General features: G+C 59.5%; 2 protein-coding genes across 15 annotated transcripts in view; both read left to right on the top strand.

The window, feature by feature from the left end:
• Positions 1-6,482, top strand: part of RAB3IL1 (RAB3A interacting protein like 1) — a 45,549-nt gene extending 39,067 nt beyond the window's left edge. For 7 of the 14 annotated variants that reach the window (XM_070229995.1, XM_070230000.1, XM_070229998.1 and 4 more), the window contains 4 exons: positions 69-181; positions 1,631-1,730; positions 4,338-4,404; positions 5,407-6,482. In XM_070229995.1, the coding sequence (XP_070086096.1) occupies positions 69-181; positions 1,631-1,730; positions 4,338-4,404; positions 5,407-5,489 (363 nt within the window). In that variant the 3' untranslated portion in view covers positions 5,490-6,482. Of the gene's footprint in view, positions 1-68; positions 182-467; positions 492-1,630; positions 1,731-4,202; positions 4,405-5,406 lie in introns of all 14 variants that reach the window. The other 7 variants (XM_023654193.2, XM_023654189.2, XM_023654192.2 and 4 more) reach the window with 2 other exon arrangements.
• Positions 6,483-12,062: 5,580 nt separating this feature from the next.
• FADS3 (fatty acid desaturase 3) lies at positions 12,063-24,904 on the top strand. The gene is made up of 12 exons (XM_001916120.5): positions 12,063-12,568; positions 17,292-17,402; positions 17,948-18,145; positions 18,638-18,739; positions 18,873-18,995; positions 19,270-19,330; positions 19,964-20,040; positions 20,517-20,614; positions 21,014-21,110; positions 21,262-21,341; positions 21,571-21,696; positions 23,006-24,904. Exons 1-12 carry the CDS (start codon positions 12,344-12,346, stop codon positions 23,055-23,057), a joined length of 1,350 nt encoding a protein of 449 aa, XP_001916155.1. The 5' UTR covers positions 12,063-12,343; the 3' UTR covers positions 23,058-24,904.
• The last annotated feature ends 1,483 nt before the right edge of the window (positions 24,905-26,387 follow it).

Here is a 26,387-nt window from a genome sequence, read left to right as displayed (position 1 = left end):
GGGGCCCAGCCCCTCCCCCAGAGGCCAGCCCCTCACCACGCCCCCACTGCCGCCCTGGTCTGCCACAGCTCTCGGTGCTGGTCCGGGCCGCCGTGGAGGACAACACGCTCACCATCGAGCCCGTGGCTTCGCAGACACTGCCCGCCATGAAGGTGGCCGCGGTCGAGTGTGGCAGCACCAAGTAAGCTTGGCGCCCTTCATCCCTGCCTGCCCACTTGGGAAAGCCCCACCTGGCCTTGGGCTCTGCCGAGGGGGTGGCCAGGGAAGACCGAGCCTCAGGGTCCTAGGGTGGTCCTCGAGGGTGGGCAGTGGCTGTGGCAAGAGAAGGACACTGGCTGCCCCCATGAAGGGCAGGGAGGCATCTTTGGCGGAAATTCCCAGGCTCTCCAGGGAGTCCGGGAGCTGAGGCCTCCCTCCTCCTGGCTGGCCTGACCCATATCCCTCCCCGCTCCCCGTCTCTCCCACAGTGGGTTCCGGGCCCCGATTGACACGTAAGTGATGTTAGTTGCTGGCTCTGCCTTCTGCTAATAAATAAGCCACCAGCTCTGGCATCTTGTCCTTCCTGCTTCTCAGCTGGCATTGTGCAGGGCTAGCAGTGGAAGAAAACAGTCAGTGTGGAGCAAGAGGCAGAGAGTGGGGAGCACTTCCCCTCTGCGGCCCTGGGTCTGGCCAGCAAGGGAGGCCCCGTGGCGGAAGCTTTGTCACGAGGAGGGCATTTGAGCCAGTTTTTGAAGGATGAATAGCAGTTAGCCAAGTAGGGAAGGGCCTTCCAGGCAGAAGGAACAGAATGAGTGAAGGAATGAGAAGCAGGGGTATGAATGGAAATGCCACTGGATTGGTGGGCAGAGCAGTGGGGTGGGTAGGGGGAGGGGGCTGAGGCCACAGAGGGTGTTTGGGGTCAGAAGAGAGTGCCTCAAATGAAGTTTGAGCTTTAACCTGCTAGGCTAGCATTTCACAAATCATCAATAGATGTTTGCTGAAAAAAGGTCCGATGAGAGTCCCAGTGAACCTGGAGGCAGCAAAGGCTCTGATAAGTCCTGCAGCCAAGGAACCTATTGAACCCGCCTTGACTCAGGATTCTCCATACCTCTTTCCTGGGCATAGGAGAGCAGTGGGGAAAGCTGGTGGGGTAGATGTGGGATTTTGGAGGAGCCCCTGGCTATAAGAAGAAGGGAAGAGACAAGGCGGAGGGCTGGTGGGAGGGAGCTGAGGGGATCCAGGCCCTGCTGGCATGACCTAGCCTGGGGACTTGGTGACCCAGTGGAGGAGAGAGTGGACTCTCGCTTAGTTGAGGGGAGGGATGACTGGGTCTGAGGCCCCCAGTAAAGTTGGGGGGCATTTTTAGGGGCTGCAGCAGGTAGAGCTTTGGCACACCTGGTGAAGGGTCTAGGGGTGGGCTCCAGCTTGGTTTCAGGGTCTGTCCCAGGGACTTCTGGGGCTGCCTGCTCGGTGGCCTGGCCCCAGGCTCCTTGGGAAGCTGGGGCGGTGGGGGAGAGGATGCCAGGCCCCGCCCCCGTGTCTGTTGGCCTCCCCTCCCTCTGTGCATCCTCCTGGCTATTGCATCTTCCCTGCATGAGCTGGGTGGGCGGGCCCCAGCCGGCCCCCCATGGCCCCCTCTGCTTTCTCCTAGCACCTGTGCCCTGAGCGGGCTGGCCCGCGCCTGTCGCCACCGAATCCGGCTCGGGGACTCTGAGGGCCACTACTACATCTCACCGTCCTCCCGGGCCAGGGTGAGTCATCCAGTGGGAGGTCACTTGGCTCCTTAGGGGCTCCCTGGGCTGGGACTCTGGGCCCCAGGCCTCAGAGCACAACCTCGGTCTACTGAGCAGGGCTCGGGCTCAGAGAGATGCAGAGACTGACTCGGGCCACACAGCCAAGCCAGGTGTATTAGTTTGCTCTTGCTGCTTAACAAATTACCACTAACCTAGTGGCTTAAAACAACACCCATTTACTTGCTCACAGTTTCCCTGGGCCAGGAGTCTGGGCGCAGCTTAGCTGGGTCCTCTGCTCGGGGTCTCCTGAGCTGCAGACAAGGTGTCAGCCAGCTGCGTCTTTTTTAGAGATGGGGTCCTCTTCTGAGCTCACGTGGCTGTCAGCAGAATTCAGTTGCTTGTGGTTGCAGGACTTAGGTAACTGTTTTCTTGCTTGCCAAAACATAATCATGAGAGTGACACCCATCACCTCTGTCCTAATCAAGGAAGCCACACCAGAGTTCAGGTTAAAGTTCCAGAGTCCTGGGGCTCGTCGGGTGGTGCAGCGGTTAAGTTCGCACGTTCCACTTCTCGGCGGCCCGGGGTTCGCTGGTTCAGATCCCGGGTGCAGACATGGCACCACTTGGCAAGCCATGCTGTGGTAGGCGTCCCACATATAAAGTGGAGGAAGATGGGCATGGATGTTAGCTCAGGGCCAGTCTTCCTCAGCAAAAAGAGGCGGACTGGCAGTAGTTAGCTCAGGGCTAATCTTCCTCAAAAAAAACAAAAGTTCTAGGGTCCTGACTCCCAGCTCAGGCTCTGGCCCCAGGCTTTTGAGAAGGTTCCGAGGCACGTCTGTCACACAATGAATGCGTGACACCCTCAAAAGAATCCCAGCTTCTGCCCTCACCTGCTGGGTGACCCCGGCTGCATCAGGGGATCTCACTGAGCTGGGGGTTAAGGGTGGAGTGGGCCCCGTTCCTCTGTCGCCTCATAGACTGAGAAGAGGATTTTAAGGAACAAAAGAGGACGTGTTTGGAAAACCCTAAGGCTTGGTGTGGACGGGCCCTTCCTCCTCCCCTTGACCCACTGGAGGCTCCTCACGGGAACTGAAGTGGACGGCGGTCCCGTCGTCGGGCAGCAGGCTGAATGGCGAGGGCAGCTGGTCTGGCCCTGACAGCTTCCGCAGGGCATCCGAGAGTGTCGTCCTGTGCTGCCCCCAGCATCGAGCTGGGCTCCAAAGGGAGTCTGAGCCTTAGAAAGGAAAGGGTGTGCCTGGGCCGCTCAGCCTAGAGCTGGGGTCTCCCCACTCTGAATCCAGTCTCTTTTCACTCCAGAGCCTTGTTCAGCGGCCACAGGTCCCCTCTGCTCTTTCCGATCCCAACCAGGGCTCAACAGAAAGCTCCATGCCAGACATTCCCGTGTGTAGCAAAATTACATCTAGGACCTTGAATCTTCCAGGCCTGCGTGTCCGCTGTGTGGGGTGGAGCCAGGATGGGAGATGAGATGAGAAGCATGTTAAATTTTAGGATGTGGTCCCCACCCTGAAGAGGCCAAGGGAGGTGGCGTCCATAGAGGGAAGAGAGTTCTGTCCCCAAAGCTCAGCCCTGGGGAGGGAGCCCCGCTGTTCCCTGCCACTCCCTGCTCACCAGCCCCCCATGGGGCCCACTGGTCACTGGGCAACACCACGACCTGACGCTCGAGCTTCTCCTGCCCCAGCCTCTGTCCTGCCAGCCACAGCCCCTCCTCAGGCCTCCCAGGTAGCCCTCCAGCCACACCCGGTTAGTCTCTGACCTGGCCATTCTCTCTCACCACCCCCCGCCTGCACCCACTTTGTCCTCCTGGCAAGGGCTCCTGTATGGAAGTCTGAAGGCCCAGCAGGAGCATCACCCCCTCCCTGCAGCTTCCTCCACTCCCCAGCCTGGGGGCCCCCACACACTGGACACCCACCCCACCCCTCCTCCGAGAGCACTGGACATTCACTGGGGGCTGTTGTGGGCACAGCTGCCAGCCACAGGGAGATGGGACCCCAGCCTGGGGAAGGGACCTGGGCGGGCATAAGCAGCGCCCTCTTCATAGTATGAGAGTCTTCATAGCAGGACCCAGTTGTGAGCCAGCTCGGGGACCCCAGGGCCCAGCACAGGGCCTGGCATGGTGCAGACCTCAGGCCAGGTTGTGGCCTTCAGCCACGGGGACCTAGGGCAGCCAGGTGGGCAGGTTCTGATCCCCTCGCCTTTCCTGGCATTACAGACAGCAACCGGCTAAGGCCTGGCCATCGTGCCTCCAGTGTCCAGAGCAGCAGGCCCCTTGGGGTGAATGTGGATTCCAGGGCCAACTGCCTGGTTTCATCTTCCAGCTAGGCCACTTACTAGTTCCGTGACCTCCCCAGTTGTCAGGGGGCTTCCTTCTTGGAGCCTCCGTTTTCGCCACGCGTAAAATGAGAATGCTGAGCACGCCTGCCTCGCTGGAAATGGTACTCTATTCAATGTCAGCGGACACTTTTTTTATTAGGAGTCGCCTACGGCTGTCGTTAATTATCACTTTAGAGCCCAGCCCCTTTGGACTCAGGGAGCGTTATCTGGCCCGGATGGGACGCGGGGCTTCCCGCTCCGGTCTCTGATCGCACGCTCCCCCTCGTGCCCGCAGATCACGGCGGTGTGCAACTTCTTCACCTACATCCGCTACATCCAGCAGGGCCTGGTGCGGCAGGACGGTGAGCGCCCCCTGGTGGCCGGCGGGGGTGGGGGTGGGTGGCGCGCGGGGGGGTGGGGGGGGGCGCCCGGGCGGGGGCGGGCCAGCGGCTGCCGGGCCCTCCGCGCGCTTTGCTGCCCCCATCCGGGAGCGGATTGTGCCAGCGGGGAGGTGGCAGGGTAGCAAGGGGCTGTGAGCCTCCTGGGGCTGCGTTCGCTGGAGAGATGAGCCGCAGAAAGAGCCTCCGGGGCTCGCCTCCCCAGGGAATCTAGGCTGCCGCCTGCTGCGTCCCTGGGTCTGCCGCTTTCTCCCACCCAGAAACTTCTCCAGCCACCCGCCCTCCCCCCCTCCCTCCCCGGGGGCCTGTAGGGGCAGCGTTGCTGTTACTGGCCTGGCATTCGAGGCCCTGCACGATGGGGTCTGCTCTGTGAATCTCCTCCCCTCCCGGTGTGGCCTCACAGTCACTTGACAGGCTCACTGCCTCCCACTACACCGGCCCACTGCACACTGGTCCTTTTACCCCCATTATGCAACCTAGCTTCTGGCTCCCTTTGTTCCCCAATGAGTGTTCTTCCAAACCAGTTTGGAGTCTGAGCCTCTTCTCCCCGGCTTGAGGGTCATTTCCCCCTGGAAGGCCAGAGGGTGGGCCCTGAGGGGCTGCCTCCCCCGACCAGGTACATGGGCTGATGCTGTGGCCCCGCCCACTGCTCAGGGTCGCTGTGAGACCCCAGCGAGATGGGGTTGGAAAGCATTTGTAGCCTGTCAGACAAGTGGCAGTGTGCACATGGCTGTCTGTGTCTCGCTCTGGGGGCAGCTGTCACCTCCAGTGCAGTGCACATCTTTCAAAGGTGTTCAGCACTCGACAGTTTGCAAGGCCTCAGAGAAGAGCCTCAGAGAGAGCCAGCTACTGACAGGTCATCCATCCTGGGGGACTGGGAGCCCAAAGCCAGGAAAGGGGGCCAGGCCATCTGCCCCAGGTGAGCCTGAGCTGTCACTGAGCTGTCCACCCTCTCTCTGTCTGCAGCGGAGCCGATGTTCTGGGAGATCATGAGGCTGCGGAAGGAGATGTCATTGGCCAAGCTCGGCTTCTTCCCCCAGGAGGCCTAGGCCATGGCCCCGATCTGGAGGGGGCTCTGAGCCGGATACACCACCTGCCCAGGGCGGACGGACAGACAGACAGACAGCAAGACAGGGTCCTGGAGCCAGAACTGAGCCAGAAGCTGAACAGAGGGACAAATGGCCAGGCCATGGAGGCAGCACTGAGCCAGCACCAAATGTCCATCCCAGGACAGACAGGATCTCATGAGGTGACCCTCCTCTGCCCCAGTGGTACTACAGCCACCAGGAAACTTTCAAGAAAACACCAAAGACCAAGGAGCTTGGAGCGTCCTCAGGGGCTCGGCCCTTGGGAGGGGAAACTGGGACAGCCAGCACCCTGCCCCAGTGCCTGGAGCTGTTGCCTGCAGGTGCCTTGTTGCTGCCTCGTCCTCAGAAAGGGACCGTCCTGGGTGACTGGATCTGCAGGGTATCCACCACCTTAGTTCCTAAGCCCTCGGCCCCCAGCACCCCCTTGTGGCCGTCCTTCACCCTGTTCCCAGGTGGGCTTCCCATGGGACTGCCCCAGTGGGCCTTGGGTCCCAGGTGCCCACAGGGCAAGCGGGCTAGTGGGGGCTGGCCGGGCCTCCAGGGCTGTCTTCCACTCCCCGCTGGATCTGCTTGGGAACAGCGCCCCTCCTGCTGCCCTCCCTCTTGACCTCCTCTCCCCGCTCTGAGCTCTGTGCTCCAGGAGGCCCTGCCCCCCACTCCCCTCACCGCTGGAAGGATTGGGACACTTTTCTCACAAAGCCAGACACAGACAGGGCCTCAGGATGCCCATGCCTGTTTTCAGGTCATTCAGACGATGGGGCTGAGGTCGCTAAGGTCACCGAGCCCTGAGTGCAGGACTGGGGTGGGGCGGGCAGGACCTGGGCCCCTCCTCACCCCTCACAGCCCCCCCAGGACCGGAGTCCAACCTGGACACATCCCTCACCACGTCCTGATTTCCTCCTTTGAATGGAATGTAATGCGATCTCTATTTAATAAAGGAAGGCTTTGTTGGGAGAGGCTGGGCAGCCACGCGCCTTCACTCCTGTGCCCTGGGGCTTGGCCAAAGCTTGGGCATCTGAAGGAATGAAACCAAATCCTTTCTTTGCCCACCCTCGTGCTTGGGATTAAACCCAGATCCTGAAGGGGTTGCTGTAAGGAGCACCCCCCGAGTACTCCCCAGTGTTCCACGGGGCTGGGTTGTTGAGGGCTGAGCCTGGCTTTCTCTCCCAATGCTGAGGCTGGCTCTGCCACTGCCTTGCAGGGGGGGCCTCGGGCCCCTCCAGTGTCCCTGCCTCAGTCTAACAGAAGCCTGGAGCTCAGAGTCAAAGTGTCGGGGCTGCCTGGTATGTGCAAGACGGTGGCAGGTGATGTCTACCGGCAGCACAGCCAGGGTCTGTGTAGCTCTGTTTTTTCCCAGCCCTGGTCTTAGATGGGTTCTTAGCGAGGGACGGTAGTCACGGAGGAAGCAGGTGGGTCCCTGAGGACCCAGGGTAAATCTGGGGAGGTGTCTTGTGGTGCATAATTCCCTCCTCACTGTAGGGATGTAGGCCTGACCAGTGGGTGTCCTTCCGGGGGGGCGGGAGGGGCATAGCAGCTTCTGGCTCAGTGTCTACTGGGCTGGTGATACTTCGAGGGGATTTCCCTATTAGCCTGAAGCCTCAGGGCCACTCAGCTGGTAGGTCAAGCCAGCTGTGGGTTGGCTAGGACTCTGTGTCAGTGCCCTCACCCTGTTACCCTCTACAGCCAGCAGCCCTTCCATCTTGGTCTCCTGCCTCCCAGATCCCCCATGGCCCACTCCATCTGTGATTTGAATCCCACCCCCCCACCCGCCTCTCTCCCCAGGCCCCTCCAATGTTCACTGGTTAGGCTTCCTGTCACAGACATCCATTCATTCACTCAACAAGTGCAGGCCCCCTTCTACATGCTTAGACACTGTCCCTGGTGCTGAGGGAACCTGCACTTGCGCTGAGAATCTCAGGAGGGAGACTGGCTATAGAAACAATGCACAGGTGTCAGCTGGAGGAAGTCAAGCCAAGAGGAGGACGGAGGGTGTCAGGGAGGGGCGTGTGCTGCCATATTGCACACGGTGACCCCAAGATCCCCTGTTACATCCCAGTCTCTTTCTGTCCTCCTCTCGGTCAGTCCCAGGTCAGCTGGGGAACAAAGGAGAATAAAGGTCTGGGCCCTGGAGCTGTCCCTCCCTGCCCCCAGCTTCTGTGCCCTTGGGCCAGGGCAAGGAGACATCAGGCAACACTGCAGAGCCTTCCCAGAGGGTTCCACAACCAGACTCGCGCTGCCTGCCCCTGCGATGGTAATACTTGCCATTGTCCGGCCCAGGTGTGGCTATCGTGAGCAAACATCTGAGAAACCCGGGGGTGTGTGCAAGGGGCAGAGGGACACACACACACTCTTGCCCCGGTATCTCCCAACAGTATCAGAGTACTTACTATACCTCAGCCTGATTCCACGCCTTTTCCATGACCTCATTTACTCAATCCTTGCAGCAACCCTAGGAGGTAATGTTTTCCCCATTTTGCAGATGAATCACCTGAGTTACTACGGAGAGATCACACAGAGGAAATGGTGGCCTCAGGATAGGAAGGAATGGGCCCAGCTCCAGAGCCCACAGGATTAGCCAACATGCAGACTCCTACAAGACACCTACCACGCACCTGGCATTGAATAGGGCTCCTCTTTGTCTTCCAGAGCAGCAGAGACGGGGTCAGGCAGTTGCTAAGCTGGATGAGCATCTGGGTCTGTTTCCCTCACTTACTTCATTATAGCTGCCCAGCCCCCTGCTCTGCATGCTTGGGGGCAGGAGGGCTCTCTGGCGGGAAGAGGGGCTGCTGAGGGCTTCGGCTCTTGGAGTTGCGGGGGGAGGGGTTAGCTGACATCAGCCACACAGTTGTTGTTCCTCTTAAGTGAATTTTCTAGAGAACCCACTTGGACCTCTCGAAGTGCCTGTGGCACATGTGGCCACCTCTTTAAAGCTAGCACCGACCACGGCCACTGAGCCCAACCCCAGCCCCACGTTGGCCTTCCCCAGCGCTCTGCTGGGCCACATTTGCAATCTGCCAAGCCTGGCCCGACTGGATTCTGCCTGGGCTGTGTATTTGGGCAAGTCGCTTCTCTCTGGGCCTCAGTTTTCTCATCCGTGAGTTGGGAAGATTGGTTGAAACGACCTTTGCAATGTCCACCTGCTCTTTTTTTTCATTTTTTAAAAATCATGGTAAAAAAATACATAAAACTTACCACCTTAACCTTTCTTAGATGCACCATTCAGGAGCGTCAAGTGTATTCACATTGTTGTGAAATGAACCATCTTGCTAATCTGAAACTCTGTAGCCATGCACAACTCCCTCCCCCCACGCCTGGCAACTGCCATTCTAACATCCTTTTTATGGGAATCTGATGGCTTTGGCTACTTGATATAGGTGGAATCATACAATGCTGGTCCTTCTGTGACTAGCTTATTTCACTTAGGATAATGTCCTGGAGGTTCATCCATGTTGTAGCATATGACAGCATTTCCTACCTTTTTAAGGCTGAATAATATGCCATTGTAGGGATGGACCACATTTTCTTTATCCATTCATCCGTTGATGGACATTTGGGTTGCTCCTACCTTTTGGCTATTGTGAGTAATGCTGCTGTGAACATGGGGGTGCAGATAGCTCTTTCAATCCCTTTGGCTATATACCCAGAAGTGAGCTGCTGGATCATGTGATATTTCCATTTTTAACTTTTTGAGGCTCCTGCATACTGTCCGCCACAGCAGTTGCCCCATTTTACGGTCCCACCAACAGGGCACAAGCGTTCCAATTTCTCCACAGCCTTGCCAACACTTGTTATGTTGGTGTTTTTGCTAATAGCCATCCTAATGGCTGTGAGGGTATATCTCATTGTAGGTTTTTTTTTTTTCCCGAGGAAGATTAGCCCTGAGCTAACTACTGCTAATCCTCCTCTTTTCTTTCTTTCTTTTTTTTTTTTTTTTGCTGAGGAAGGCTGGCCCTGAGCTAACATCCATGCCCATCTTCGTCTACTTTATACATAGGACGACTACCACAGCATGGCTTTTGCCAAGCAGTGCCATGTCCACACCCGGGATCCGAACCGGCAAACCCTGGGCCGCTGAGAAGCAGAACCTGCGAACTTAACCACTGCGCCACCTGGCTGGCCCCTCATTGTAGTTTTGATTTGCATTTCTCTGATGGTTAAGGATGTTGAGCATCTTTTCATGTGCTTGTTGGCCATCTGTACGCATCCTCTTTTTACTAAGGGGCGTTCTAGGGAGCTCCACGGTGCCATCGCAGTGATGTCTTCAGGGAGAGTCATGGCTGCTAGGGCCACAGCTCTTGAATCATTCTGTGGCCCCCACGTCCCCAGATCCCATCTTTCACAGAAGCACAGTGTCCAGGGCCTAGTAACCAAGGTTTCACCTTTCACTCAAAGCCAGCTCATACAGCTCTCACTTGAGTCCTGTTTGTGTTTGCTGCCTAGAACAAATGCTTGCACTTTATGACTGCTCTTTCTGCAAGGAAAGAGCTCTTTCGTAAATTTGCCTGGCTGAGTCACTGCTGCACCTGTGCGGCTTGCCCGGGGCCTGCTGGCCTACACAAGCACCCCTTGGCTCCAGGACAGTGGCTGGCCGCTCCCTAGGAGGGTGGAGACTTCAGTGTGTCCAACGGAAGGCCTGTGTGGCAGCTTGTGGCAGGCAGAACCCCAGCAGACGGTGGGACAGGGGCTGTATTCAAGTGGTTTGAAGAGGTCCCCTCAAACCTGGAGCACCGCCCTTCCCCAAAAAATGCTCCAGCTGTCCAGACCCTCTCTTGCCTTTCTGGCCAGTTCCTCTCTCCCTCTGCCTAAACCTGTGGCCCGATGGCAGCTCAGGAATGCAAAGTGGTGTCTGTCCCTCTTCAAGTGGTGTGGGAAGCCTCCCTGACGGGGGTTTGGAACAATGTAATCCCAAATCCCCCCAGGCCTCCTGACTCCAGGAAAGTTGTGAGATCCACTGAGTTGAACCGTGGAGGGGTAAAGTGACCTATGTAAGACCCCAAGACCTGCAGAGAAATCACGTTAGAAGCTGTTGTTTGGGCGGCGGGGGAAGAGGTACAGTTCAGGCTTTATAAGAACACAGCTCCAGGTGACAGGAGGGCTTGACCCCCTCTCTCCTTGCTGGGATGAAGTGGCTGGAGGGGTGGCATGGCCCCCAGCCCCGTCCTTGCTTTACCTCCTGGGGGACTCTGTGCAAGCCTTCATCTTCCTCATCTCTCTAGGAGCAGCTGGGGCAAGCGGGTGTTCTAACCCACCCCAAGCGCCCACTGCCTCATACATGAGCTGAGATGAGGCCAGGGGCCAGGGAAGGGGCCAGGAGTGAGCATCTGACCACTGAGGGCTCCTGAAGACAGAGTGAGGGCCAATTCCCGTGGGGGACCTGGATTGGGGTGCAGGAGGTTCATTTCCTCCAAGAGGCTGCTGCCTCCATCCTTGTGCCAAGGTGTGAACATGGTGGGGGCAGGGATATCTGCAGTCACCTCCGGCCTTAGCTACCAGTCAGACACCTGGAGCCCTCTCCACCCAGACACACACCCTTGGCGAGGGGAGTGGTGAGGACACCTCAGCCGAGAGGGCTCAGGCAGCCCAGGGAGAGGTAATGGCAGGGCCTTATCTGTTGTCCTGGCAACGGAATGCAGGTGCTCCTAGTACCAATGAGAACCCAGAGGCCCCCTCAGCCCTTCTTCAGGCCCTGGCCCGCCTGTCCCACAGATAGCAGCTACAGTGATTTCCTACAAATTGTTAAAAGCAAGATAAAATGTTAACTCAGAGAAATATACTTAGGGTGCTCAAAGTGTCTTCCTGGAACCTGCACATCAGCATCCCCGCATCAGCATCCTCTGGCAACTCGGTGGAAATGCAAGTCTCGGCCCCCACGCCAGGGCTGCGGAATCCCACTCTAGGGGTGGGCCCAGCAGCCTGCCTTCCGAAGCCCTCGGTGATTCTGACAACTTCTAAGGACAGGTATCTTTATGGCCAAAAAAATACAAAGTAATTTGGGGGGCAAGCTATGCTCTCAAAAGGGCTTGAATTTATTTAAGGAAAATATGTGAGAGGGGGCTGCAACACATAAGCCACCCAGCTGAGCACCTGGTGAATGACAGCGCCCTGCTACTGACTGGGGCGCCCCTGCTGCCCTTCCGCCCCAGTGGCCACCCCTCGGCATCCTCAACCCTGCCCAGCTGGCCTGCGTGGCCCTCCAGGAGTCGGGTGGGACTCGGTCAGTCCCTCAGCCCCAGTGGCGGCCCTGCTGCACAGACGCTGGGGGCCCACTGTTTGCAAGCTGTTTACAACTATCCCAAGATAGCCTGCCAGCTCTGTGCGCTCGGAATTTCAGGCGCCAGGAGCGCGCCTGGAAGCCCATTCCTCGCAGACTCTTGTTCCTGGCACGAGCCGCAGACCTGTGCTCCCGAGGGCACTGCGGTCACCAGCTGTGTAACCATCCCGCATACGGCTCCCACGCGAGCCCGGAGGCCAAGAATGGATCTTGCCGCCGAAAGGGCGGGTCGCTCGACACCGCCTCCGGAGCGCGGCGCAGCCAATTGGGGCCGAGGCACTGCGCGGGGATTGGAGCGGCCGCGGGGCCGCGCGGCGGGGGCCGGGGCAAGGCGGTGCTGTCCGCGCGGTTATAAGCAAAGGAAAAGTTCCCTGCGCCGGGAGTCGGGCAGGTGCACGGTCTTACGGCGGCCGCAGCTGCGGGGCGGGGCTGCGGAGGCTCGGTGGCGGCAGCGACAGCTCCCGGGAAGGCGACTTCGCGCCCCTCGGCTTCTCGCTCGGCCCTCCGAGAAGTCTCGGGTTCCCGAAAACTGCTGCACGCAGCCATGGGTGGCGTCGGGGAGGCTGATGGGGGGCCAGGGCCGCATGAGGGGCCCGCGCAGCTGGGGGCGCCGCTGCCCACCCTCCGCTGGGAGCAGATCCGTTCGCACAACCTGCCCGGCGACAAGTGGCTGGTCATCGAGCGTCGCGTCTACGACATCAGCCGCTGGGCGCAGCGGCACCCGGGGGGCAGCCGCCTCATTGGCCACCACGGCGCCGAGGATGCCACCGTAAGGAAGCCCACGGCGGGCGGAGCAGAGCCTGGTGCTCGCTGGGGCCTGGTCGTGGGCACACTGCCCTGCTCCACCTGCGGGGTCTTCGCATCCTTTCTACTCTTGCTGACCTTTGATCTTCAGGCCAGGGACTCAGAGTTGGGATGGACTAGCCAGGGCCTGATGTGGAGTAAGGAAGCCACGTCCCTGCATGGGGCACCGCACCCCAGGCCCTGGACCCGGGCTGGGCTGGAGCAGGTCTGTGCGGGAGGGAGGGTCTCTCAGAGGCGGGTGTGTCCCCTCCCTGCTGCTCTGAGTTTCTTCCTCTCAGTTGAGTCCCCAGACCAGGTCCCTCATGCCGGGGTGCCAGAGGTAGGGTGAGGTGCCTGAGGGATGCGGAGATGTGCCATCAGAGGCTGGGAGCTGGGCAGCAAAGCTTGGGCAGGGCCCAGAGGTCTGTGGCTTTCCCAGGAGCTGCTGTAAGTGGCCCCGCGGAGCAGTGACTCACCTCTCCTGGCCTGGCAGCTGCACACCGGAGAACTTTGCTAGCCAATGCTGGGTGGGCCCCCTCGGGAAGCACAGTCACCCCCAGCAACAGGTTGGGCCCTGGGGACCCCGACTTCCCCTTCCCAGCTCACGTCTAGGCAAGTCTTGGCCAAGGATGGATGTGGCCTGATCCAGTAGGACCATCTGGCTGGAGACCAGTGGCCAAGCAGCCTGTGGGGATGACACTCGTCACCAGCCTCTGTCCCACAGTCCCCCATCAGGAGAATAGGAATTGCTGGTATAGCATCTCCATGCTCTGTCCTTGACCATCCAGAATTCTAGGTTGCCCCCCCTGGGTACCAGAATGTCTTCAAGATTGCAGGGGATGCATCCCTATCTGGCAGAACTTAAGGCAGCAGAAGAGATGGTGTCCTGTCCCAGGAGGGCAGTGTCCCTGTTGCCAGGGCCACCTGCTCTCTGCCCTCTGCTCTCTCCCCTGGGTTAGCTAATCTGCACAGGACTCTTTTAGGGAGAAAAGTCTCTCTTCCCTGCTTCCACCCCAGGAAGCTGAGGGGTTAGCATCAGAAGCCTCCTGAAATTCTAGAAACTGACAGAAGCCTTGTCTGTCAGTGCTGAGGGGCCGGGTGGTGGCCACGGAGTAGAAGCTGACCGTGGGCCAATGAGTATGTGACCTGTCTGTGTGTGAACACTGCGTGCATTTGTGTGTGTGGTTGTACGTGTATGTCATTCTGCCAGGGTATGGGGCGGTGAGGTGCCACGGCCCCTCCCCCCTTAGCCTGGCTGAGCCCTGGCCACCCTTCCAGGATCTCATGGGTATCTGCTTTGGGCTTTTTCAACCTTTGACCTGTAGGTCGGGATGGAGGCAGATGAGAGGAAGGATGACAGAGAGCATTTATTAATCGCTTTTTCCTGCCTGGTGCCTGGGCCTGTGCCGGGGGCCATCCCCTGTGGGACCCCATCATTACAGTTAGCTCTTGACCCTGAGACCTCCATCTGACAGTTTTCTCATTGATTCATCACCAGTAAGGTCCGTTTCCCATTTCCAAAAAAACAATCTGTTTGTCCCCTGGGGCTGGGTCCTGGCTCTGCCACTGGAGGCTCTGAGTGACCTTGAACCAGGCATGTCACTCCTCTCAGCCTCAGTTTCCTCATCTGTAGAGTAGGGGCAGCTGGGCCAGACAGTGAGCCAGCGGACGGCAGGACCATGCCTTCTCAGCTTCGTGGCCCCAGAGCTGCCATGTAGTGGTTCCTGGTCAGTATATGTTGTTGGCTGATAAGTGTGAATGTGCCCCACAAACTGTAGAGTGTGGTGGAACAGCCATGGCCTAGCCACCCGTTTGCTGGGTGACGTCGTCTGGTTCTATCGATGTCTGTAACAGGAAGGAGTCGCTATATGCCATCTCTCAGCTTCCTCAAGGCCCCAAACTCTGGACTGGTATTGCCAGAAATACCTGGTCCGTTCAGGCCAAAGGGGAGATGAGGTGGCTGGGGCTGGGGGACCTCAGTCTTTGTCTACAGGGCAGACCAGGGATGAGACCAGCCCACTGGCCCATGTGGTCAGGCCCAGAGCGCAGGTACCCCATCCCAGGCCCTGGAGCACAGGTGGGGCAGGGCCAGCCCTCTTGCCAGGGCTGTGTTCCCACAGGCACCCCTCACCAGCCCTGACCGCCCATCAGCTGTTCTCACGTCCAGGCAACAGAAACCTTCCTGCCAGGAAATTCCCAGAGTTCCTGTGCCATGAAGTCAGCCTGTGGCCATCCCGGGATACAAAGTCGAGTACTCTGGGGAGAGAGCTCTGGGCCCTGGGCCAGGTTTGTCTAAGAGTCACAGGCGGCCTGAGACAAGTGGAACTAGCCTTGGGTGGGCAGCAGTCTACCAGGAGCTGGTGCCAAGCTCGCACTCCATGCCGGGCTCTGAATTCGGCACTTGATTCATAGATTCTCTTTTAATCCTCAAGCTACTCCTAGGAGGCAGGTCCTATCATGGTTATTCCCACTTTACAGATCAGAAAGCTGAGGCTCAGAGAGGCAGGGAGACTGGACATTAAGTGGTAGGTCTGGGATCTGAATCCACAGCCCATGCTCTTAACCACATGCTACACCGAGACTTGGCGGTTGATTCCATTCATTGGTTCATTCTTCAGTTAGTGAGTCATTAAACCCCGCAGGCGATATTCAATGAGCATCTTCTATGCACCAAACTCTCTTCTAACCGCTGCAGATAGAGCTGTGAACAAAACATTGCAAGGAGTTCCTTGGCAGAGGGACCAGCTAGAACAAAGCCTCAGTGGGGCCGGACTCCGGTATTCCGTGCGTGCAAGGAACAGCAAGGCTCTCGGTGTGGCTGGAGCAGAGCAGTGGGGAGGGGACAGGCAGTGAGGTCCAGAGGTTGCAGGAGTTTCCTCTTAGCTCATTTCACGGGATGAGGAGACTGAAGCTGCATAGGGGTGGTGTGAAGGAGCTTCTGGGAGCCCTCGAAGGGCCGGGCCTGAGTCCTTGGGCTTGGGGGTGGGGTTTGTGTCCAGGTGGGGGCTGGGGCGGGGAACAGATCCTAGGCTCTCGAGTGAGGATGGGGCACGAGTGAGGGTGGGGCACGGAGGCAGGCTGGCCTTGAGCCAGACACATGGCTCCGGAGCCCATGCTGCCTCCGCCCACCGCTCCAGCTGCTTTGAAAGCCCCACTGCCTAGCGGCCACTCCCTGTTTAGTGTGACCTCTCTGGGCTCTGTAGGCGTTTCCTGCAAGCCCCTTCCCAGGGGAGCTGCAGTGCCTGGCTCCCTCCCTGGGCTGTCTGGCACTGGGCAGGACCACGGTGTGCAGAGGTGGGGATGCTGGCGGTCCGAGTTTGTTGGCAGCCTTCGTTCTTTCTTCCCGAGGGTCCCAAGCTGCCATGGGTTTCTGATGAAACAGTCGGGAAGAGCCAGAGTTCAGTGGTAGAGAGAGGACCAAGTGCCAGAGGGCCTGGCTGCCTTGGGGCCACCGCTGGGTCTCTGACACCTGTGAGGCCAAGGGTGCTGGGTGGACGAGGCCCTAACGTGTGTGCCAGCTCGTCAGCAGGGACACCAGGGGTGCTGGGGGACAGGGGCAGCCTCCTGGGGGCGTCTGTCTGTGCGCTGGGCTCCGCTGTGCAGACAGGAGTTAGATGTGCCATGTTCAGAGCCGTGTGCCTCAGTTTCCTCATCTATAAAAGGGGAACACTACAGAGAATGCTTCCCCATTGGCCTCCCGTGAGGAGTGCCAGCGAGAGGATGGGGGGAGTGTCCGGGGCTGGGCGTGAGACCCTGCTTCATCTTCCCCCCCGGGGTGAAGGAGGGAGGGAAGGACTCCTGGGGGGTCCACTGAAGCACCTCTCCCCACCACCCCATCTCACCACCCACCGCTGTCTCCTCAGCAACTTGCTTAAGGAGCAGACTCAGACCACCTGAGCCCCCAGCAGCCCTGCTCCACTCCCTTGCTGGGGTGGAACATTCTGCTGCCCCCATTCCCACTGTGGCTCTGGGGTGGAAGGCTGCCTGCCCCTCCTGTTCCTCCTCCTCAGGCTGGCCAGGACTTGACTGGCAGGGTGCGTTCCACTCTCTACCGCGCACCCCCCCACAGGCACTCAATCTGAGCGGACTCAGGAGGGGGACGCATCAGGCCGGTGGGGGCTCAGAGCAGAGCTCGGCCGTGGAGTTCTTGATGGATGCCAGGCCCCTTCTAAGTGCTCCACCTGCACTGACTCCGTCCTCTCAGCAGCCCCAGGAGATGGGCATTTGTGGCTCCTGGTTTACTGAGGAGAAAATACAGAATGGAGAGGGGGTGCGATCTTGTCTGTGGCTCTGAGGCTCAGCTCCTAAGTGGCGGCTCACATTCCATCCCCAGCAGCCTGGCTCCCAAGGCCCCTCCAGCTCCGGCCCCTGAAACAGCTGCTCCACAGAGCTCATGGCTGGGCTGAGGGGCAGGGCAGGAGCCACTCCAAGGTTTCCAGGGACCAAGGCGGGGCTGGGTGATAGCTGTATCCTGGGAAGGCACAGACTTCACGGAAGAGAGACCTGGGATGCAAGCCCAGCTCATGGGCAAGGCTGACCCGGGCCGTCCTATGTCTGTGCCCATGGAACAACCAGCTGATTCTCCGTCCGTCTGTCTGTCTGTCTGCTCTGCCCTTCCATCAACGGTCCTTCCACCTTGTCTCTGCCTGCTGCCTCTGGGTGTTACTCCGGCTGTCTGTCTGTCCACCTGACTGTCTGCTCTCCTTCAGGATGTCTTCCACGCCTTCCACCAGGACCTCAATTTTGTACGCAAGTTCCTGCAGCCCCTGCTGATTGGAGAGCTGGCCCCAGAGGAGCCCAGCAGTGATGGATCCAAGAATGTGAGCAGGGCCCCAGTGGAGGCTAAGCCCCCAGTGGGGGGGGGGGGGGGGTGCTGGAGGGAATGGGGGCATTGCCAGTAGCAGCTCCATCTGCCTTAGCCCAAGGGGACACGGGGCCCAGGCTGGGTTTACCATCCCTTCCTGGACAGGTAGTTGTAGCCATAGGGATGCCTGTGGGAGCCCGGGGTCCCAGATCCGGCTGGGCCAGCCACTTGCTGTGGGTCCCCAGGCAAACCCCTTCCCTGTTCTGGGCGTGGCATCCCCATCTACAATGAGGATTTTGATGAGCTGAGCTCTAGGAGTTTTGCTGCTCCAGGTTTCTCTGCTTCTGACGTACCCCACGCCTTTTGTGGGGGGGAGCCTTCACCACAGCGAGCCCCCCAGCTCACACCCCAAGCTGGGGACTCTCGGCCCTCCATTTCTCTTGGTCACACTCCTTGTGTCTGGCACTGGGAGAAGCGGCCGAGGCACAGAGAGCTGTGGGGGGCTTCTGGGGACCACTGGGGCCTCACCTCCACGGCTGACCCCACCCTCCACCATGGCAGACCGAGCTCATCGAGGACTTCCGAGCCCTGCGCCAGGCGGCCAAGGACATGAAGCTGTTTGAGACCAAGCCAGCCTACTTCGGTTTCATGATAGGCTTCATCCTGGCCATGGAGCTGCTCTCCTGGCTCACTGTCTGCCTCTTGGGCCCTGGCTGGCTGTCCAGCATCCTCACCACCTTCTTCCTGGCGTCCTCCCAGGTAACCCCAGCACAGCCACCTAAACTGTCCATCAGACACGGGGCCCGGCACACGCAAACACTCTGGACATGTTTGCTGAAGGAACAAATGAATGGATGAGCAGCCAGAAGCCCCATCAGGCATGGATCTGGGTGGCGGGGGTGTGGGGGGGGTGGTGGGGGGGGGGGGGGTTAAGCTGCATTTTAAATGAGCCGAGGAGCCTCTTTATTTAAGAAACCCTGAGCGAGCACTGTGCAGGGAGCCAGTAGACTATTACCCCAAACCTCCATGGCAGACTTGCAAGCCCCTAGACCTCCCAAAACTCGGTTGTCCTTGTCTGTAAAAAGAAGAAGCTGGCCCACAAGGGTCTAAAAAGGGAAATTAGCTGTAGGTGTGCCCCGCAAGCTGGAAGGGCTCACTGGGGCTGCAGGGCTGGGACCCCAGGTGGCCATCAGCCTCCCCCATGGCTGGAGCCAAGGTGCCAAGGCTCCTGACTCTTGCCTGTCTCGCCAGATGCAGTGCTGGTGTCTGCAGCATGACCTGGGCCACACCTCGGTCTTTAGGAAGTCCCGGTGGGACCACTTGACCCAGCAGTTTGTGATGGGGCATCTGAAGGTGAGGGTCGCGGTGGGTGGTGGGCAGCCAGGGGCTGAGTTGGGGTGCTGCACTGGGCCCACCCACGTGTGCAGGCATGGAGTTGTGGACACAGCCTGGTCCCACCCCTGAGAGCCCCCCTCGTTCCCTACAGGGCTTCTCTACCCAGTGGTGGAACTTCCGCCATGACCAGCACCACGCCAAGACCAACGTCCTCCACAAAGACCCAGATGTGACCCTGGCTCCCATCTTCGTCCTAGGGGAGTCGTCCACCGAGGTGTGTGGGGTGGACATGGACACACTCAGGTTGGGCTGGCAGCTGAGGGGGGACAGGCAGCCACTAAGGCCCCCACCGTGGCCCAACCCCAGCCCCTGACCAAGCCCCCCTCTCTAGCTTCAGGCTGAGCCCCTGCCCCGGGGGACCCCCTCCCCACCTCCCAGCCTGCTAGGGATGATGGGCCCCCTTGCCTTTGCCCCTTGGCCCCCTGACCCTGCCTTCGGGGAGGAGGGCCCAGGAAGCTTCTCTCCCCAGCCGCCCCCTGTCTCCACAGTACGGCAAGAAGAAGCACAAATTCCTCCCCTATAACTACCAGCACCTGTACTTCTTCCTGAGTGAGTGTCCAGTTGGCCTCCTGGGGTGGGGGTGTGGCTGGGGGGCCACACCTGAGCCTGCACTGGCCACACCACACCCGCTGTCACCGGACAGCTTCCAGCCCCCTCCTGTGGAAGGGGCAGCCTTGTTAATCCTCCCCGCGCAGGGCACCCCCAAGCTCTCACAGCCTCTGCTCTGGGCACCGCAGCCTGCACCCTCGTCTCTCTCCCACCACCGGGCCTTTGCCCAGCTGCTCCCTCTGCCTGGGGTCCTTCTGGCCAGGGGCTGTCCCAGCTCTACCCGGAGCTTCCTAGACCCCCGTCAGAATTCCCTTCTGCCCTCCCAGCAGGGCAGTTCAAAACCCAAGAGGGTTTGGGCCATTGTTGGAGCAAAGAGGGTGAAGATTTAAGGGTGGGGATGAGTAGGGCCAGCCCCCACCTGCAGAAGGGACACCAGAAGCGAGGGTCGACCTGGGGAGGCCCAGCGCCCAGGAAAGCATGTGGATAATGCAGGGTCATCCCAGCTGGATAGGACCGGCACCAAGTCCCATTGGCGTCCACAGAGGAACAGAGCCCGGCTCCCCTCGCGCCCCCTGCCCCACCTGCTCGGCACCCTAGCCCTTCTCCTGAGCCCTCTCATGCCCCTCCTTGCAGTCAGCCCCATTTTCATCACCCTGGTGAACTTTAAGGTGGAAAGTCTGGTGTACATACTGACACACCGGCACTGGGCGGTGAGTGGGGGCCCTGCTCAAGTCCCCTGGGCATATGGCGGTGGTGGCGGGAGGTGGCGTGGGACAGGGCAGCCCCATCCACAAATGCAAACAGGTGCGTATGTGTGCATGCAAAAGCGTGGTACATGTGTGTGTGTGTGCATGCGTGCACAGGGCGAGAGCAAGTGTGTGTGCAGGGCACGGTGTGGGTCTCTCACAGTGGGGTGCCCTCCCTGGGGGAAGATCCACCCTGCCGAGTCTGCTGGGCACGTGTCTCCCAGGCAGGGGTTCCCACATCCACAGCCCCTTCACCTCCAAGCTCAGCCCTGTGAAGCAGGCAGGCAAGGACCCTGTCCCATTACCTTGAGAAAACCGAGGCCCAGGGAGGGGCAGTGACCTGTCCAGACCCCGAGGCACATGGAGCAGAAGGGGTGGATGACCCCGGCTCCCCCTCCAGCTGCCTCGAGACCTCCGCCTTCCTCTACCCTCCTCTGCAGGACTTGCTCTGGGCCATCAGCTTCTACTTCCGCTTCTTTTTGTCCTACATCCCCTTCTATGGCGTTTCTGGGGCTGTGATCCTCTATGTGGTTGTCAGGTGAGGCCAGATTGAGAATGGCAGGGAGTGAGGAGGTCACACCTAGGCAGCAGGGGGCCCTGACCACAGCCGTCCATCCTTGGGGCCTCCGTTTCCTCATCTGCAGAATGGGGACAGCAGTACCGCCTCCCCTCCCTGGGTTGTCGAGGAGCCCAGTACGGGAGTGGTGGGATGCCAGGGGAGGCGGGTCTGGGGGAAGCAGCCTGGCTGGCAAGTGACCCATGGATGCCCACCCTCATGAGCAGGGCTGCCCTGGACTCAGGCTGGCAGTGGACACCGTTCCACCCACCAGCAGGGGAGGGGTTACTGCAATCCCATTGTCCAGATGAGAAAGCTGAGGCCCAGGTCTGGCCTGAGCGGTGAGCTGGCCATGGGGCAGTGCCTGAGCCTCCTCCACAGGGTCCTGGAGAGCCAGTGGTTCGTGTGGGTCACGCAGGTAAACCACATCCCCAGGGAGATTGGCCATGACAAGCACCGAGACTGGATCACCTTGCAGGTGTGGGGTTGGGTAGGGTACATGCTGGGGTGGGGGGCGGGTCCCCTCTGGGAGGACGGGGACCCCAATGGGGCTGCCAGGCTCAGGGGATGCCACGGGGTCAGGGCTCAGTGCCAGCCTCCCTCACCTCTGCCCCGCCTGCTCCTCGCAGCTGCTAGCCACCTGCAACGTGGAGTCCTCGCTCTTCCTCGACTGGTGCACCGGGCACCTCAACTTCCAGATCGAGCACCAGTGAGTGTGGGCCTGGGGGCCCGAGGGGGGTGGGGGGTACTGAGGCCTGAGCCCAGGGGCTGGCCAGGAGCTTCTCTGTCCAGTCCTTCGCCCAGGGAGGCCAAGACGTGAGCCCTGGATGCCCTGGGGGCCTGGAAGAGGTGGTGAGCGGGACCTGGGCAGTGATGGGTGGGCGGGACTCCCACTGGCGCCCGCCCACCCCACGTGCCAGCCCATGCTCTCCCCTCAGCCTCTTCCCCACGATGCCGAGATACAACTACCACAAGGTGGCCCCACTGGTCAAGGCGCTATGCGCCAAGCACGGCCTCAGGTACGAGGTGAAGTCCGTTCCCACCGCCTTAGTAGACATCATTAGGTAAGCCCCCCACTCATGGCAGCGCCCTCGGGGCCCTGCCCACCCTGTGCCCATCAGCCCCCTCCTCAGCGCAGCTCTCTGAGCCCACACGGGTCCCCTCTAAGAGCTGGCATTCGAGGCCTTTCCTGTCAGCTCTCTGTCCTCAGACTGTACTCTCCTTCCCTTCCCCACATTCACTCAGGCAGCCAGCGTTTAGGGAGCAATTCCTGGGCCCAGGGCCTGGCCTAGATGTTGTGAATACACCAGTGGGCAAAACTGGGCTGATGTCCTGGTTAAAATAACAAGTAATTTACATAAAATGTGAGACAGGAGAAGGGCTTTGGAAGAAAACAAAATAAAACCACAGTGCCTAAGGGTGGGGGCAGGAGAGGAGCTGGGGAGCCCCAGACTGGGGTTGTAATTCTTAATAGGGTGGCTGAGTGGGTGGCATTGAGAAGATGACGTGAGCAGAGACCAGGAGGAGGGGAGAGGGCTGCCTATGGAGACATCTGGGGGAAAAATGTTTGGGCAGAGAGGAATGGCAGTGCAAAGGCCCTGAGGCAGGAGTGTGCTCGTATGTGGGAGAGCCGCTGAGCAGAGGAGGGACACACAGGACTTAGAGTCTAGAAAAATGCTCTGACTGTGGGAATTCACTGGTGGGGCAAGATTGGAAGCAGAAGGAGCAGAGCAGAGGGGCCCGCAGCTGTCACAGTGGAGGGGTGAGGGGGCTTGGCCCTGGCGGTCACCTTGGCAGTGGGCAGCAGAGGTCAGATTCCCAGCCAGAGCTCATCCACCTCTGTGCCTTGGTACAAGCTGTTCCCTTTACTTGAATGCCCTTCCTTCTGTACTGGCATTGGAACTCCTGCATGACCCTTCCCTGCCCGATCCTCTGAGCCCTTGTCACTCATCACAGCCCATTAGAATGCCTGGCACAGGCTTTCCTAGCAAGTTATTGCTATTTCTGGCTCCTCTGCCTGACATCAGGCTCCTGGTGGGCCGGGTCCATGCCTTACAAATCTCTGGGTCGCAGGGCCCCGCAGGAGGCAACAGAGAGAGAGAGAGAGCTGAGTGAAGGAGGGACAGGCCCACCCTGGCTCCTGCCTGGACTGAGCCTTAGCTGTGCCCGCCCCCCGCCTTCCCCCGAGGTCTAGATTCCACTACCGTTAATGAGTGTGGCCTCCTCTCCCAGTCCACCCCTCCCGCCCCACCCAGCTGCCTGGCCCCGGGGAAGGGGACGCGCAGGGGAATGAGGATGTCTCCACCTACCCTCATCATCTTGGGGGATCTTGAAATTGAGTCCCCAACACTCACCCTCACCCTCGCCTCCCAGGACCCTGAAGAAGTCAGGCAACGTCTGGTTGGAAGCCTACCTCCACCAGTGAAGGCAGCACCGAGGGCCCCACAGCCACCACGCAGGCCCAGGCAGGCTCAACATCACCCCCACCCTCCTGCCTGAGGGGGCCCTGCCACCGTCCCGTCCTCGTTTCTGCTGTCTTCCCCTCGGCCCCCTGGCCTGTCTGCTTGGCAGCCCTAAGGCCGTGGCTCTCGGCCCAACAGGACCAGGGGGCGGGAGAATAGTACATAAAGCCACGTAGTGAGCATGGCAGGTTTTCCTAGAGCAAAATTTAGGGAAAACGGTTATTTTTATATGAAACAAACCCAGATATATTATGAAGTAGAGTACTGAATTTGCATGAATTTTGGAGCCGGAGTCTGCCCCAGACTCCCGGAGAGGAGTTCAGGCCTGTGGGCCCTCAGGGTGTTGGGGAGTAGGGTAAGATGGTGGCTTTTGGGGTCCCCTCTGCTCTGGGTTGGGGAGCTGGCAGCTGGCCCGGGCTCGGATCTGCTTGAGGGCCTGGCCACTTCCTGTTCTTCACCCACTCACGCAACCCTGGGCAGGTCACACTGGGCTCACATCACTTTACTCCTCTGCACCGTGGGACAGGGGCTGGTCCAGCAGGTGAGGGCCCAGGGCAGAAGGCCATGTCTGCAGCCACCCCCAGAGCACAGGAGAGGGCAGCCCGTATGTCCCAGCCATGCACTGGCCTCCTCCTGCAGCCTGGGTGATGAGGGGCCTCAGAGGCCCACGGGCAGTGGACCACCTGTCCATCTCAGTACTGTACTTGGCATCTCACTGGTAGGGCTGCAGCCTGACTGTGCTCAGTGTCCCACAGGAGGTGACACCGCATCTCCCCGGTGCCCACCTGGGGCCAGGTGCTTGCCTGCGGTTACTTCAGGGAATAAGCTGGACCCCTGAGATGTGCCCCTTTCTGTCCCTGGAGTCGAGCGGCGTCCGGGGGCTCGCTGCGGCTGGCTGGTGTCCTTGGGCAGGTCGCTGTCCTTCACCCGACCTCGGGCTTCTCATCTGGAATTGGGTGTGGGTAGCGTGGGCTTGTGGTTTTCAGACAGTTCTGGGGAGAGGTTGGAGTTGCCTCTTGGGGCTTCTGGAAGGTGGGAAGAAGGGAGAGCTGGGCGGCTGGCCCCCTCCACTCCCAGCCGCCACGTACTTCAGCAGCTCCAGGCTCAGCTGGAGGTTTCAGCTGAAGAAGTGTCAGCAGCTTAAAAAAAAACTTGAAATACAGAGCTAGGGTTTCTCTGAGGCCCTTTCTGGAGAGGAAGCTGGAGTCTCCCCACCGGCTGCAGGATTGCCCCCCACCCTTTGTCAGGGCTCCTGTTGTCCTGGACTGGGTTCCCTTCAGGCGGTGGACGGGCCACAGAGCCTGCTGCAATTCTGGTTCCCTCCTTCCCCGGAGCCCCAGCCCCACCCCGATCCACTCCACAGGGCTTCGATCCCCTCTTCTCTGGAGTCAGGCAGGCCCGGGGGGCTGGTCCTGCCTCTGCCAGGACTCAAGGCTGTGTGACCTTGGGGAAGTTATTCAGTCTCTCTGGTAGTGTGACCTCCTAGGGTGATGGAAGATGGAAGGGATGCTATGTGGAAGGCTCTTTGCATAGGGCCCAGCAACAGGGCTCCGAAATGGAAGATAAACACACACACAGATAAGGTGAACAGATTAGTGGTTACTAGAGGAGAAGGGGGTGGGGGGAGGACAAAATGGGTAAAGGGGCGCATATGCATGGTGATGGATAGAAACTAAACTATTGGTGGTGGAAACGATGCAGTCTATACAGAAACTGAAGTATAATGTACACTTGAAATGTACACAGTGTTAAAAGCCAGTGAAATCTCAATTAAAATAAAATAAAATAGCCAATCAAATGAAAAAAACAATTTATGCACAGTCCAACTCCCTGGGGCCACCACCTGCTCTCACCTGGCACAAACCCTTGGCTGTCTCTCAGCCCGTTTCCTCCTTGAAAGGTACTTTCTGCCTTGAAATCAAACTCCTTATGCCCAGAGCAAGTCCCACATCCAGGGTCCCTGCACAGCTGTTCCCTCTGCGGGGAGTCCCGCTTCCTGTTGCCGCTGTGGAAACCCTGCTGACTCCTGGTGCCATGTGGACTCTGGGATGGCATTCCCTCTAACCCCTGCCTGGGCGGACGGTCAGCGCATTTGGCTCTGATGCCCTTATCGGGAGATGTTAGCACCCTGGACTCCGGGGCAGCGCGTCCCGACCCAGCAGGAGCGCTGAGCCTGCAGCGCCACCCAGGGGCGCCGGGAGTACCCGCACTATTGTGGGGCTGGTCGTGCTCCGTGCTGCCCCTGGTGGTGGCCGTGGGGAGTGCGCCCTCCCGTCTGCAAACTGGTTGCCTCGTAACTTGCTTCGACCCTTGGGGACGCCCCTTGGCTTCAAGCAGCCTCCCCCTCCCCCCGACCTTTCCTTCTGGAGTCCTTCCTTGGCGGGTCATCTTTGCCCCTGTCGCACTCTGTCCCTCATGCTGGTGCCTCTGGGGACAGGTCACCAACGCGCCCCTGAGCTGAGTTCCCCCTTCTCTGAAGGTTTCTTATGCAGTCACAGAACAAAGACTTAGGAAGCACGGACTGGGCTTGAAAAAAGGAGGGAGGGGCCTTGGGGGAACCTCTAAGAAACCCTGTGTCCTGCTTTGCGGTCTGCACGGTCTTGGGTTCAGAGGGAAAACAGAATTTCTGAGAAGCCATGACTGGTTTATTCATTCCTTCTATCAACCAGCTGGGCTGGCCCGAGGCAGATGGTGCAAAAAGATTCCCAGGAACCAGCCCCTGCTGTAATGTGACAGACAGACTCCCTTGTGACAGGACAAGTCTCAGATCTTTTACTGGGTTTTCCCACACATCCTCCCCGTCATGTGTCCTGGAGCACATGGCTGCCTCGGGCTCCATGGCCCTTTCCAAGCTCCGGGTACATGTCACTCATTCTTCTGGATACTTGCTCTTGACCCGGATGATTTGGAAGAAAGACCTCGATGCCTTCAAAACTCAAAGTAACGTACTCAGGATAGCAGAGGACAGCAGAGACATGAGCTGTCAATCCTGGCATGCGAGGTGGCCGCTGTTCTGCTGATGCACGAGCCAGTCTGGCTGGAACCGTAAATACACAGGCGTTCTGGACCTGGAGCCCACCTTCCACCTCCAGGCCTCAGTTTCTTCACAGATGGCTGTAGGCCGTCTCAGGCGTCAGACCAGGGGTCTTTGAGAGGCTGCATCCTGTCCAGAGAGGCACACCTCTCTGGGGATGGTGCAGCTGAAACAGCTGAGGAGTCTAGCTCAAGGTGCTGTCACATGCGGCGTGGAGGTCACCCCCAAGGGCAGTCCAAACCCAGCCTAGGTGGCTGCC

The sequence above is a fragment of the Equus caballus genome, chromosome 12 (assembly GCF_041296265.1).
Source record: "Equus caballus isolate H_3958 breed thoroughbred chromosome 12, TB-T2T, whole genome shotgun sequence".
Lineage (NCBI taxonomy): Eukaryota > Metazoa > Chordata > Mammalia > Perissodactyla > Equidae > Equus > Equus caballus.
The sequence above is the reverse complement of the archived record's forward strand: the minus strand, read 5'-3'. Positions and strand labels throughout refer to the sequence as shown.